At 50.4% G+C, this 14,875-nt stretch overlaps 1 protein-coding gene across 2 annotated transcripts in view; it reads left to right on the top strand.

The window, feature by feature from the left end:
* ANXA11 (annexin A11) overlaps window positions 1–12,231 on the top strand; it is a 43,478-nt gene extending 31,247 nt beyond the window's left edge. For both annotated transcript variants that reach the window (XM_087431976.1, XM_087431977.1), the window contains 9 exons: window positions 376–489; window positions 2,472–2,562; window positions 2,999–3,078; window positions 3,208–3,264; window positions 5,333–5,426; window positions 8,811–8,906; window positions 9,869–9,927; window positions 10,137–10,259; window positions 11,424–12,231. In XM_087431976.1, the coding sequence (XP_087288102.1) occupies window positions 376–489; window positions 2,472–2,562; window positions 2,999–3,078; window positions 3,208–3,264; window positions 5,333–5,426; window positions 8,811–8,906; window positions 9,869–9,927; window positions 10,137–10,259; window positions 11,424–11,483 (774 nt within the window). In that variant the 3' untranslated portion in view covers window positions 11,484–12,231. The remainder of the gene's footprint in view (window positions 1–375; window positions 490–2,471; window positions 2,563–2,998; window positions 3,079–3,207; window positions 3,265–5,332; window positions 5,427–8,810; window positions 8,907–9,868; window positions 9,928–10,136; window positions 10,260–11,423) is intronic.
* Window positions 12,232–14,875: the final 2,644 nt, after the last annotated feature.

The following is a 14,875-nucleotide window of genomic DNA, read 5'->3' as shown; positions in this document are numbered from 1 at the left end:
GGAACCCAGGCTGCTCTCCCTGACCGCTTCATGACCACCCACGGAAGTTTAGCTGATAGAAGAGCTTTGAAGGAAAAGGCTTTAAGTACTGAACACACGCAAGTATATTTTGAACTTTTGAATCTTCGAAAGGTGAAAATGGTAGACATTGAATAGGCAAGTGTTCTAGCTCAGCACATCTCCAACTTTAATGTGCCCTGGATCGCCTGGGATCTGGTTCAAATGCAGGCTCCGATTCTGCAGGTCTGTGCTGGGGCCTGAGGTTTGGCTTTTCTGCTGATTCTACTGGTCCTCGGATCTGGGATATTGTCCCTATTAATCACTTTCTGTGGATTCTCAAAATAGGGTTTTTTGTTTGTTTGAATATCCAATCAGGATTTGATCAAAGATCTGAAATCTGAACTGTCAGGAAACTTTGAGAAGACAGTCTTGGCTCTGATGAAGACCCCAGTCCTCTTTGACGTTTATGAGATAAAGGAAGCCATCAAGGTGTGTACGTGTGCATGTTTGTGTTCATACGTGTGGACACAGCCTAGGGGAAAGCCTGGACCGCGTGCTGTGTCTTAGCCTGCTCATTAGCCACTGTTGTCACTGTGGCTCCTGGACCCTCTCAGGTTGGACTCCAAGTGCTGTAGAAAGGAGAACTTCTGTGACTTCCCCAAGAGGCAGATGAGGTATCATTCAGCATCAGGGAGCATCTAAATCTCTCTCCATCTTAAAAACATGGTAGGGGCTAGAGTTGTAGAGGAAGCTAGTGGTGCAGTGATAAGAAAAGGCGTATGAGGCGTGAGTGGTGTCGTCCTCATTCATTAGGACTCTGTTATTAGCAAATAACAGAAACACTCTTGAGTGTAAGCATAACCAAGATGGAGACTCAGTTATGGGGATGAAGACTAGCAGCTGGCATGGAAAGGGATGGGGCCCAGGCAGGATGTCTCTCTTGTCTCTGCTTCTTCTTGAGTGTCCTCTTCATTCTTCATCTGCTTCTGTGCTTCTTTTTTCATGTCTGTTTGGCAGAGGATCCCTGTTGACCCATCTCCATTTACCTCTCAGAGATCCAGCCGCAGAAGGGACCACTAGTCCCCTCATTCCAAATTCCAAATAGGGAGTAGATTCTGATTGGCTTAGTTTGGGTTCACTATCTCCCCCAGTCCAATAGGTTATGACCAACGGGCAGGTTATAACCATTCCAGAGAGTCCTGTGGCTCCCAAGACCCACAGCAGGTATCCAGTGGATGGGGAGGGGGCAGCTCCCACAGAAGAGGAAATCCTTGTGAATCGAACAGGTCCTCCAAAGGAATGCACCATTCCTCTGAGGCCTGATAGGTGGGCACAGTGACTTTTCCTTCCCCCAAGAGGAGAAGCAGAGAATTCAGTGTGACTCCACTAAAACACACCTACGTGCTTTCTTCTAGGGAGGGAGTCAGGAGGCAGTTGGGGAGGGCGATGGCTTGGGGCCCCCGGGAGTGGCCCCAGCGCCTGCCCCCACCAGCTTCCTGAGGTGATGGTGGTTGTGGAGCGCTGGAAACAACACAGGTTTAGGGTCTGCTGTCACCAACTAGCTGTGTATCCTTGAGCATCTGTAAAATGGGGTCGTGGATGCTCTGTCTCATGACCGTGTGGTGAGCTGAGCAAGGTGGCTAATGGAAGCTCTTTGTAAACCCTAAGTAATCTAACGGTAGCAGTAATCATAAAAATAGGTAGTCCTCTGTCGTGCTTCCTGCGTGACAGGCACTGTTCTGAGCACTTTACGTATGTAACTCCTTTAATCCTCGTGACTTCCCTATGAGCTAGGATCACTGCCATTTATTGACAGGGAATCTGAGGCACAGAGAGGTTAAGTAACGTGCCCGAGGTCACACAACTTGTAAGCGGCAGAGTCAAGATTCAAACCGACATAGAAGCCTGGCTGCTGCCCTTGTCCTCCACCTTCTCACTATCCCTGACGTGCTCGTCTCTTTCATCCTCGTTGTTGCCACCTCTTCCTGGATGTCTCCAGATGCTCCACAGTCCACTCTAGGACTCTAGTTTTTCCACATGTCCGCTCTCTTGCTTTAAACCCATTTTCTGTGTCAGTTGTTTCTCATCTCATTCATAGGCTGAACTTGGAATAAAACAGGTATGGGTCCACGTCTCAACCACCGTTTACTGTGTGGCCTTGGACAAGTCACTACACCTCTCTGATTCTCAGTTTCCTGGTGGGTGGAATGGGGATGATCCTTCGTGTGGTCTCTGCTCAGCACCATGTTGCTGTTGTTGTCCGGTACTTGCCTGGGCCCGTGGAGGGGAGCTTGGCTGCCTCAGAGCCAGGCAGCAGCAGTCCTTTGGGGGTGTCTCTGTGTTAGTGGCTCCTATTGCTGGAGTTTGTGCCCTGGGGGGTAGGGCAGCAGTGTGGCACCTGCTCTGTTTCCTGGGTACCAGTGAGGGAGCTATAACAAGCTTGTGGCTTGTTGTGTTCTCTGCCACCACAGGGGGCTGGCACCGATGAGGCCTGCCTGATTGAGATCCTCGCCTCCCGCAGCAACGAGCACATCCAGGAATTGAGCAGAGCCTACAAAACAGGTCAGGCTGGCCCCCAGGGCCTCTGCCCTCTGCTGACCCCTGTGCTTTCTGGGCCTTGGCCACAGCCTCTCCCAGGGTCTGTATTCTCCTAGCCTTCTTATCTACTCATCTCCTGCCACCCATCAAACACTGGGCTTTGATCCAAGACCCAACCTTGCCTGCTATTTACACACGGGCCAGGTGACTAAGGTAAGGGAAGGCTGGGGAAAACCTCTTGAGTGTGGTTTGGGCCATGACTGATCAGAGGCCAGGTAAGCCTGGAGGTCACAACCCCTCCTGGATCTCTACCTGTATGTCCCTGGATGCCGTGTGGGCTGCCTGTCTCCTCGTGCCCAGGACTCCCAGACCCTTCTCTTGCCATTGCCCACTGTTGACTGTGTGCCGTGGGCAGCTTCATCCACGTGGCTGCAAGGTGGACCTTCCTTGTGTCTTTCAGAATTCAAAAAGACCCTGGAGGAGGCCATTCGGAGTGACACATCAGGGCACTTTCAGCGGCTCCTTATCTCTCTCTCTCAGGTAACTTTCGCACGACAGAGCTCGGGGCTCAGAGAGAGGCAGATCTTTGAGCAGTGAGGAAAAGGAGCGGGGAGGGAGGGCTGTGCAACTCCAGGGAGTTGGCCTGACCGTACAGCTGCTTCCTTTCAGGGAAACCGGGACGAAAGCACAAATGTGGACATGTCGCTTGTCCAGAGAGACGCCCAGGTGAGTGTGGTGGCCAGGCCAGGCGCCCCATCTGGCTTCCTAAGCCAGGGGGTCCCCCACTTTCTTGCTTCACAAGGGAGGAGCTTGGGATGGAAGGAGCAACAGAGAAGGAGTATCCAGATACTGTGAGTTTCAGACAGTCCCTGCTGCTTATCAACTGTGTGGCCTTGAGTGGGTCACCCAACCTCTCTAGGCTCATTTCCCCACCAATAAGAGGGAACACGGGAGATAATAAATATTACAGCCCTTGGTGAATCATAGTTATAGACATGGGATTTCACATGAGTTGGTACTTTCCTTGGGTTTGCACATGGACAGAATTCACACTTGTCCGTTAAGCTTTTGAAGATTTGAGCCTAGAAACCAGCTGTCACATTAGTTGTGCAGCCTTAAAATTCTGCCCTTGTCCCCAGCCTGGTGTGAACTGCAGACAAAAGATGAAAAGTCTCCCACCATTTCATCTCTTTGTCCAGGCACCTGAGTGCCTCACTAGAGGATTTGGGTTTTCCGCTGATGAATTTAGACCATAGCGGTTCTGGTGGGAGGGAGCTGGCCACACCTCTTTCTCCCCCTTCATTGCTCCTGCCACCCATGGTGGGGCATGCACCAGGCACTGCCAGTGGTCTCCTTATCTTTACTTTCTACCAGGGTGAAGAGGACCTCTGTGGAGTGCCCTCTTGTCAGGGCTGGAAGAGAGCCACTCTTCTGGTCTGATCCATTTGCTTTCCAGATGGGGAAACTGAGGCTCAGAAAGGTTGAGCATTGTGCCCAGAGAAACCTGGAGGCAGAATCTGGACAAGGGCCCGACTCCTGGCCCTGTTCTCTGTGCCCAGGCAGTGCACAGAGCCCTAGTCCCAGACCCCTCCTCAGTTAACATCTCCCTGGCCTGAGACATCCGTTCTCATTTGTGGACTCAGGGCTGGACGTCCCCAAAGCTCCCAGGCTCTGGCTCTTGCTGCAGTGGTGGTTTTCCTATTTCCTTTATATGCTGTTTGCTAGCTGAGGCAGAAGTTGCCTCAGTTTCAAGGTCTCTTGCCTACTGCTCTGCCTTCTTAGTTTGGACCTGCTCGGCCTCACCTTGACCTGTGGGATCTCTGAGCCCCTGATGGCCATCTTCTGCCCTTGGGTATCAGTGCCTTTCCATCAAGAGCTGCTACCTGAGGCCTTGAAAGCACTTTAGAACCATCTGGTGCGGGGGTTGCAAATTGGCAAATATTTTGGGCTCACACTTTTGAAAGCTTAATAGGCAAGTGCAGATTCTGCCCATTTGCCAACATAATGGTATATGCAGTGAAACACAGGGAAAGTGCCTAGCACATGAAATCCCACATCCGTCACTGTGATCTCTCAATTGTTGTGCTAGTTATTGTCTCACGTATTCCTTTTAGATAGGGAAGCTGCTTTTAAAGATTGGGAAATTTGACATAGAAATCTGGATTTCTGGCTTCTCATGAGAAATGGATCTGGCAACTGTGAGCCTGTGTTCCCTCCATCAACGTTCTCAGCTGGTTCTGAGAAGCAGTCGCCTGTCTGTGTGGTTAGCCTTGGTCCCCACCACTCCCTGGCCTTATAGCTGGCCTGTTTCCCTCATTTAAGTTACCCAGCTGGCCCCCTTGGGCTTTCAGGTTTGTGACCCCAAATCTAATCCAAGCTTCGCCTTTTAGAGATGAGAAACTGAGGCTCAGAGGGGCCAGTGGCCTGCCTAGAGTCCCCTGGCAAGTTGGTAGCAGAGCTAGGACTCAAGCCCAGGCCTCTCATTCGTGTTTTCCTCTGTGCTGCTGCTCCCTTGGTTGGGTTAAAGCTGTTCCTTGCCTATCCTGGGCCCCAGTCGGTCTTGCCTGGTCCTGAGTTCCCCCAGCCTCAGAACCTTCTGTGTTGCCCAGTGAGGGAGTGTGGCTGGTGTCTATTTCGGCACAGTGAATGGAGCACAGCTGAGGCACTGCTCGCATTTCCTTCCCCTCTTGGCCTGCAGGGCCGGGAGACTCTGCCCAGGTCTCCCAAGTGACCTGGGCCTGGTGTCTGGGGCGAGGCCTGCATCGCATGTCTGTCTTCCCCTCTGTCTGTCCAGGAGCTGTTTGCAGCTGGGGAGAACCGCCTGGGAACAGATGAGTCCAAGTTCAATGCAGTTCTGTGCTCCCGGAGCCGGGCCCACCTGGTGGCAGGTAACGCAGTCCGGACCTCCCTGGGGCCAGGTAGATGAGGGCAGAGAAGGTATTGTGGGAAACAGAGCTTGCAGGAACACTTGGCAGTTATACTTTGCATGAGGCTTTTGCTTCCTTAAAAGAGCCCCTGGTGGTGATTTAAAAGATGTTATCAGTGGGTTTCCTGAGGTTCTGCAAGCGTCGGGTTCTGGAGGAAAGAAAAGGAAGAGGCGAGGGAAATAGGAGCCTCCTTGGCTGGTATCTTTTTTTTGTTGTTGTTAAGAAGACTAGCCCTGATCTAACATCCAATGCCAGTCCTCCTCTTTTTGCTGAGGAAGATTGGCCCTGGGCTAACATCTGTGCCCATCTTCCTCTGCTTTATATGGGACACCGCCACAGCATGGCTTGACAAGTGGTGCGTCGGCGCGCGCCTGGGATCTGAACCTGTGAACCCCGGGCCACCAAAGCGGAGCACACACGCTTAACTGCTGCGCCACCGGGCCGGCTCTCCTTGGCTGGTATCTTTACATGCTGGAATGTGAAATGTTAGAGTTGAGAGTGTGCGCCAAGAACACCTAATCCAAAACGTCCCATAAAAAATAAGCATAACACGAGGCTGGCCCCGTGGCTTAGCAGTTAAGTGCGCGCGCTCCGCTACTGGCAGCCCAGGTTCGGATCCCGGGCGCGCACCGACACACCGCTTCTTCGGCCATGCTGAGGCCGCGTCCCACATACAGCAACTAGAAGGATGTGCAACTATGACATACAACTATCTACTGGGGCTTTGGGGGGGGAAAAGAAAAAGGAGGAGGATTGGCAATAGATGTTAGCTCAGAGCTGGTCTTCCTCAGCAAAAAGAGGAGGATTGGCATGGATGTTAGCTCAGGGCTGATCTTCCTCGGGAAAAAAAAAACATAACAGTAAGACTAGGTAAGGTTTATTAACTCATTCATTCAACAAATATGAATTGAGCTCCTGCCACGTGCCAGGTCACACAGTAGGTGTGGAGAAACTTAGGGAACAGTGCTACATCATCACTGTTCTCATGGGGATCACCTTCTTGTTTGGGGTGATGGGCAGTAAATGAAAAGAAAATTTGTACCAAGTGGTAAATCCTTTAGAGAAAATAATAAAGTTAGAAACAGGGATAGGGAGTGATGGAGGACGGTGCGAGGGGGGGGCAGTGGTTGGGGCAGTCCACTGAGGTAATGATATTTCTGTTAAAAACATGAAGGAGCTGCAGGTGCAATGGCCCTGAGCAGGGGTCTCCCAGCACGACTGAGAACCAGTGAAGGGAGTCGGTGTGGCTGGAGCAGATGGAGTGAGAGTAGTAGGAGGTGAGGTCAGAGATGGAAGGAGGCCCTGCTGACAGTTGCATGGACTTAGTGTTTATCCTGAGTAAAACCGGAACCCATCGAGGGCTCTGAGTGGAGGAGGAACGTGATTGGACTTAGATTTTGCAAGTTCACTGGCTCCTGTGTTGAGAAGAGTGGAGGGGTCAATGGCAGAGCAGGAAACCAGTTAGGAGGCAGCTGCAGTAATCCAGAGGAGAGATGATGGCGGCTAGGACCAGGTGGCAAGGACAGAGGGTGAGAAGGGGTCAGATTCTGGCCCTGTTTACTGATGAATTGGACGTGGAGTGTGAGAGAAAGAAAGGAATCGAGGATGACACAGGGATTTTTTCCCGCTGAGCCAATGGAAGAATGGGGTGGCCCTCTGCTGAGCTTGGGAAGCTGTGGACGGAGCAGGCTTTAGGAGGGAAGGAAATCGGGAGCCTCAGGCTGGAGATAACAGGTAGGCAGCTGGGTTTATGAGTCTGGAGATCAGGAGAGGTTGGACTCAAGTTGGCGGTTTGGAAGCTGTGAACGGCTTGAAAGTGTTTGAGGCTCTGGGACTGCACGAGGTCCTCTCTGGAGGAGACCGGAGAGAGAGAAGCAGTCCAAGGACAGGGCCCTGGCTGTCGCAGGAGACTAGGAAGGAACACTCAGAGAAAGGGATGTCCTGGAGGCCAGCAGTGTCAGAACAGCTCATGTGTGAGGCAGGCAAGGAGTGAGAATGACGGCCACACTTAGCAACACGGGTGGGTGGCTTGGGTGAAAACCTAGGCACCTCCTCTGTGCGTGCACGAGGTCTTTTAACATGTACGCGCAGATAGGTGCTGCTGTTCTCCCATGTTATGGATGAAGAAGCAGGCCTGGGGCGGTGGGGGAAGTTGGGTCACCCAGCTGGCAACGTGGCCAAGCTCAGATTTGACCTCAGGCTGTCTGGCTCTAGAGCACAGTGTTTAACCTCTACGCTACACTGTAATGGAGCGTGAGTGAACATATTTTCATCTTAATCGTTATTTACTTTAATGAGTGTGGAATTATATAAGTAGTAATGGTTTCACAAACGTTATTAGTTAGGAGAAAAGAGGAGCTGATCTGAAGAAATATTAAGTAATGAAGACGGATGTAGAGATAGCGGAAATCATGACACTGATATACAAATGACGGAAGTTTGGAGAACACTGACAGAAACGGAGACTGAGGCTGGGGAAGAAGGATTTATATCCAGGGTCAGAGCTAAAGTTAGGACCCAGGTCTCCATTGTGCCGCCTGCTTTCTAGGAACCTGCAGTCCACTTCCTGTGGTGCTCAGCTCGTTCTAGGGTGAGCTGGGGGCGCGGGGTGGGCGTTAGCCCAGTCAGATTGAGAAAGACAAGACTGACGCCTGGATGATGGAGAAGGAGTGGCATGGACTAGAAGTGTAGGGGATTTGAGAAGAGAGGGAGCTCTTCGGTGTGTGGGGCTCCTGGACGGGGATTAAGGTGCGATCTGGTAAGCAGTCTGGTGAGGGGACCGCATGAGCGGGCTCAGGGGGAGTGCCCCCGACTTTAGGGTGAAGCACCTCGCTGACCGAGAGCTGGGCAGGTATGGTCAGTGGGGCCGTCTAGGGTGCTGGGAGCAGAGTGGGAGAGTGGGCTCAGGAGCGGGCAGAGGCCTCCTCACTGTGTGTCCTGTATTAATTTGCTCCGGCTGTCATGATAAAGTACCACAGACCGGGTGACTTAAATGACAAATTCATTTTCTCACAGTTCTGGAGGCTGGCAGTCCAAGGTCATGGTCTCAGCAGCTTTGGTTTCTTCTGAGGCCTCTCTCCTTGGCTTGCAGATGGCCGTCTCCTCACTGTGTCTTCACGTGGTCTTTCCTCCATGTGTTTCTTTGTGTGTCCAAATCTCTTCTTAAAAGGGCACCAGTCTGATTGGCCCCCATTAAGGGCCTCATGTTAACTTAATTACTTCTTTAAAGACTTGATCTCCAAATACAGTTACATTCTGAGATACTAGGAGTTAGGATTTCAACATATGAACTGGGGGAAGGGACAGAATTCAGTCCATAACTTGTCCCTTCTGTCTTCCCACTAGTTTTCAACGAGTATCAGCGAATGACAGGTCGAGACATTGAGAAGAGCATCTGCCGGGAGATGTCCGGGGACCTGGAGCAGGGCATGCTGGCCGTGGGTAGGTGTCTTGGGCTTGCCTCGCCCGCCTGCCTGCCCACTGGGGACTGGCGTGTACTGTAATTGTCAGGGTGCTCACCCATCCTCTGGTTGAGGGTCATGCAGTGAAAGAACCACAGGATCCAGGATGGCTGCATCCAGCTGCCTAAATGGTGGGAAGTCACGCTGCTGCCCGGATCCCTGCGCAGGTGTACGCAGCCATCCTGGAGCTGTCCTGTTTATATTTCAAGCGCAGCTCCAGGCAGGGGAGTTGCAGTGTGGGTGTTAGTGGGCGAGCAACCAACTGCTCTCCCGGAGGAAGATGACTCATATCCTGCCAAGTTTCCTCTAAAAATACATCCCTGCAGGCAGTTGTCAGATGTTTGTGATGGAAACACGTGGAAAGATTTTTACTTGCAACAGGCCCTTGCTAAGGAGAGCTGGCGTAGCTCCTGGGTTGATGTTGGGCTTCTTGCCGTGCCTGAGCCCTGACCTCTGAGGCAGGGCCTGACGGGCTCCAGGTCCTGCCGCCTAGAACGGTTGCCTCCTCTTTATACCCACTTGGGAAAATCCTCCTCATTTCTCTGCACATCCCCTGCTGTTTATATCATGGCTTGAAAACTCGAGGGAGACCTTCGTTCTTCCCGGCTGTCCCTTCTCCATGAGGATCGCAGCGTCTCCAGCCTGCCCCTCCCGCCTGAGCAGCACACGGTCCTCATCGCTGTCCACGTTTCTCCCCCACAGCTCCTTTCACCATGTGGGTTGCCAGGAAAGAGGCTGGGTTGGTCCGGGCTCTGCATGTTTCTATTCCAAAGAACTGGAGCCAAGACCATGGATAATTGAGCCTGGAGGAGAAGGGGGGAGAGGAAGAAGGATGCAGGGATGGGCTTGACATCTGGCCTCCTAAGGGGACACTCGTGCACACCATGCCCACTTGGACTGAGTTTTCTGCAGATCGAGTTATGCCATTTTTCTCTCTTCTAGTGAAATGCCTAAAGAATACCCCAGCCTTCTTTGCTGAAAGACTCAACAGAGCCATGAGGGTACGTAAATCTCTTGTGCAGGGTCTGGGTGGGGATGTCTCAGCCCCACCTGTGACTGGGACCAAAGGCTCAGGGTGGAAGGCATGGGGAGAGCCACCCCTCAACCAAGGGGACAGAGGGCCCACAGGCGGAGAGGGGGCCAGAGTGCCTGGGGAAGTTGGGACAGTGAGGTGGCTTGTTGCTCACGCCCTTGGGTGGACTCTCTTCAGGGAATAGGAACAAAGGACCGGACCCTGATTCGCATCATGGTGTCTCGCAGCGAGATCGACCTCCTGGACATCAGAATGGAGTATAAGCGGCTGTATGGCAAGTCGCTGTACCACGACATCTCGGTATGGGCCCCCGGGTGCTGTGGGCTGCCTCTTGGTGTCCCACTTGCCTGTGGACCTCCTTGGCCACCCCCACTGTCCCCTTTACTTCTCTCTCCTCAGAACTCCATGGGCTTGGCGAGGGCTCTGGGGTCACCCGCTTGGAGCCCAGTTCTGGCTTTTCTGCGTGCTCACTGTGTGATCTCGAACAACTTCCTTAAGCCTCCCTGAACCCCAGTTTCATCCTCCTTAAGATGAGGTTGATAATAGCTCCTCCAAGGAGTGTTGTGAGTTTTGCACAAGGCAGTCCATGTAAAGCATATTGTGTGGCAATAAGTGTCTCACAAACGCTATCTACTCTTTTATCACCGTGTGCCAGAGCCAGTCTGACAAAACTTATTCCAGTCTGGGTGGTCCAACAGTTACATCCTGAACTCACATGCACCTTGAAACTGCAGGCACCGCGACCAGGTCCTGATTTCAGACTCACTAGCGTTTGATGTTGGGCATGTTGCTGAGAGAAGCTAAACTCCATTTTCCTGGCTATAAAATGATGCTGTGGATAGCAGAGAATTAGTAATTATTCACCAAGTATCTTCTGTGTGGGCATCTTGAAGAAGCCGTGGCCTTGCCGTCAAGGAAGGAAATGATTAGAAATTAGCTAAGCGTGGGCTGCACTTTTAAAGTAAGTGCGATGGGCTCAGGTGGAGGAGAGGTCAGGTGAGCTGGGATGCCCAAGTAATAACTGCACCCTCTTCTGGAAGGTCATATCACAGCAGATTACCTTTCCTGAGCGGGACATCATACTAAGTTACGGTATAGTCCCAATTTGGGGCAACAACAGTGCGCTGCAAAAAGACCACCATTAGTTAGCCTTGGGGCAGGGGGGAGGGTTTGGGCTGTTTTAAATACTCTTTTGGTTTTATTTTTCAAATTCTGACTTTAATCATTGGGGCGAGTACAGCTTTCTATGTTTTACAGAGGGCTGGGGAGGCTGAACTGCACTATCCAAGGTCTGCACCAGCTGTAATGTCGAGTGCATGAGCCCCTCACCCAGCGCGATGGGGAATCTCCTTGGGGTGGGCCTGCCTCTCTATCAGAGCGCTTGGGGCAGAAGGAAATCGGAGCCAGGAGGCCAGAACTGGCCATGCCTCCCTTAACTGATGTCCTCCTTGTTCCTGTGACCAGGGAGACACTTCGGGAGATTACCGGAAGATTTTGCTGAAGATCTGTGGTGGCAACGACTGAGCAGTGACGGGTGGTTCACTTCTGTCCACCTGCTGGCAAGGGTGATGCCGGGAAAAGGCCAAAGAATATCCACCTGCTTCTAACAAATCCTCAACATAGCCCCTCAGGTGTCCCATTGCGGGCCGTCCGCAGAGCCTTGGCCCTGTCCTCCCCTGCCCCTCCTGATCTGTCCAGCGTGCTCCTGCCGAAGGACCTGGGTCTGTCTCCAGCTCTCGCAGGATGCCTTTTCCTCCCCACCCCTCACAGCTTCTTACTGCTCAAGTAGATGTTTTATTTCCTGACTCATGCAATCATTCCCCTTTGCTTGTGGCTGAGACTCTTGGCTTTGTTTTCGTCATGTAGTTTTCTATGTTTATTTGGAGGCATTTTTTTTATAGTCGTTGCCAGACAGATGCATACAAGTCTGTTTGCTGCATACACATTTCCAGTGAGAGAGGTTGGGTGGGGGAGCAGTGTGTCTGTCCTCACTGAGGAGTAAAAGGGAAGACCTTTTAAGGGTCATCTTTGCATCTGGTAAGAATGTGTCATGAGCTTTGTTTTTGCCAAACTCACTCCTTTTTAGAAAAGAAAAAAAAAAAGCCAGAAAGTCATCTGTTTCTTCTTCCATGCAAAACCACAAGAACAAAGCCAGCTCCCTGCCAGTGATAGGGCTTCTTATAATTTGGAATGTGCCTTAAACCTGAATGTCAATAGCCAAAAGCTGTTTCTAAATTAAAGTCAGCCAGCTCTGGAACGTTCTGGAAATGTTTCCCTGGTGCCAGCTTGTTTTCTTCTGCTTCATGATTCTGCTCTGTAGCTCAAGGGTTCCAGCCTTATTAGCCAGTGAAAATTTATATGACTTTAAATAGAAACTTGTGCTCAGGAAACCCTGAGCATAAGTAATTCACCAGGACCTGGGTTGTTTGGACATGAGAAGAGAAGTTTCTGAAATCCATGCTGGGGGCCCAGACACTGAAAAGGTGTGGGGATTTGGTCAGATCTGAGCACACTGAAGCCCACTGAAGGCGAGGTAGGAAGGACGGTGGTTCTTCACCCAGGTCCTGAAGGAGGGGCATGGGCGGGAGGGTGTGTGCATGGCTCCTAGGGTAGGCCTTATGGCCAGGGACCAGAGAGGAGAGTGTGGGGACAACCCAGAGAGGTACAAGATCAGCACCTTCCCTCAGGGGCCCTTCAGTCTCAAAGGGTGCTCCTGGCTGTGGTCCCCGGTGGGCCCTTTGTCCCTTGGTTGGTGGTGGTAGGAGAGGGCGAGTCCAGAAGGGGCAGAGTTTCTAGAAATCACTGTGTTGTGTCCAGAAGCCCAGAGCTTGCCTTGCTGGTTGAGGGTCCCCACTCATTCCCCTTGTGATCTCCAGTGTTGCAAGTTTAGAAAGGAGAGACTCCAGAGACTAGAGTTGAGATCAAGCCTGCTGGGCCCTGGCAGGGCCCCAGGGAGTGGCTTGTCCACAGAGTAGACATCTGCTTGAGGTTACTGCCTGACTTCTCACTGCCCCCTGGACATAGAGGAGGGGATGACCCAAGGGGCCTGGAGCAGCCATGAGCTGGACACCAGCCCGGTCTACCTAGACCTGCCTTCCCCACCAGAGAAGGCTGATGTGGGCACTGGAATTGATGACCGGCCCTGCTCATCACTTCAGCTCTGCCTCAGTTTCCATGCCTGGAGCCTCTTGACCAAGACCTAGCATGCTTGGCTGAGGAGCTCCTCCCCTGGGGCAGGGCACTTGCCCTTGGTCACTAGGTGGGACCTGCTCGGTGGGATGGACTGCTTGGCATTGCACAACTTGCCGTGAACTCAGGCTGCCCCTGGCAGCCTCCTGAGCTGTGCCAGGGCCTAGATTCAACCTGCTGTAAGGTGACTGTAAATGTTCGGTGACTACTTTGCCCTGTTGTCTACACCACAGGTTTCAAACTGGTGCCCAGCAGGCAGTATTTGACCTGAACACACATTGACTTTGGTCCCCAAAGAGTCTTTTTAGACATTGGGATTTGTTGCCAACATTTAAACACTGAGAGATTTCATATTTTAAAAAATCGGGAATTCTGGCTTCTCTTGAAAAACCAGAAGTTCTGGCAACACTGGCCCAGCATTCCTGCATAGCAGTTGCTGCTAGAGCCAAATTGCAGCTGCCCCCTTTAGGCAGGGACTCTCCATTTTGCCACAGGCTCCACCACTCCCTATCGTTTTACACCAAGCACATGTTACCTGCAGGCCTTTGAGTTTGAGACCCCTGGTCTACACACTCAAAGGTAGTGTGTAGACTACCTTTAGTAGTAGTCTAAAGGTAGTCGACTACCTTTAGGTAGTACTACTAACACAAAATATGGCCATAATAGAATTTATTTATAGATATAAATTGTAAGACAAAATAAATTGCAAAATAGTACAAGTCTTATTAGTAATTACTTTAAATATAAATGGAATAAACTCTCCAATTAAAAGGCAGAGATTGGCAGGCAAAGGACATTATATCCTGATAAAAGGGTTAATCCATCAAGATATAACAATTAAAAACATATATACACCTAACAATGGAGCCCCAGAAAGTTTGAAACAAAAACTGACAGAATTGAAGGGAGAAAAAGTTCAACAATAATAGAGTCTTCAACACCCCACTTTTCCTCTTGGATAGAACAATTAAACAAAAGATAGACAAGGAAACCTAAAACTTGAACAACACTATAAACCAACTAGACCTAATAGACATATATAGAACAGTCTACCTGACAACAACAATAACACATTCTTCTCAAGTGCATGTGGAAAAATTCTCCAGATAGACCACAAAACAATCTAAATAAATTTTAGAAGAGTGAAACCATACATAGTATTTTCTATGCCTACAATGGAATTAAATTAGAAATAAATAACAGGAGGAAATCTGGAAATTTTACGAATATGTGGAAACTAAACAACATACTTTAAAAAAATTCCAATGGGTTAAAGAAGATGTCACAAGAGAAACTAGAAAATACTTTGAGATTAATGAAAATGGAAGCACAACATACCAAAACTTATGGGTTGTGGTGGAAGCAGTGCTCAGAGGGAAATTTTTAGCTGTAAATGTCTACACTTAAAAAGAAAAAAGATCTCAAATCAATAACCTAAACTTCCACATTAAGGAATTAGAAAAAGAAGAGCAAACTAAACCCAAAGCAACCAGAAGGAAGGAAATAATAAAGATTAGAGTGCAGATAAACAAAATAGAGAATAGAAAAACAACAGAATCAACAAAACAAAAAATTGGTTCTTTGAAAAGGTCAACAAAATTGACAAACCTTTAGCTAGACTGACAGAGAAAGGGAGATAGAGGGAGGAGACTCAATTACTAAAATCAGAAGTGAAAGTGGGGACATTATTAACAATCTTATAAAATAAAGGATTATAAGAAAATACT

This window comes from Ceratotherium simum, chromosome 6 (assembly GCF_057802395.1).
Source record: "Ceratotherium simum simum isolate JZ-2026a chromosome 6, ASM5780239v1, whole genome shotgun sequence".
NCBI classification, from domain to species: Eukaryota; Metazoa; Chordata; class Mammalia; order Perissodactyla; family Rhinocerotidae; genus Ceratotherium; species Ceratotherium simum.
This window is presented reverse-complemented; position numbering and strand designations above follow the sequence as displayed.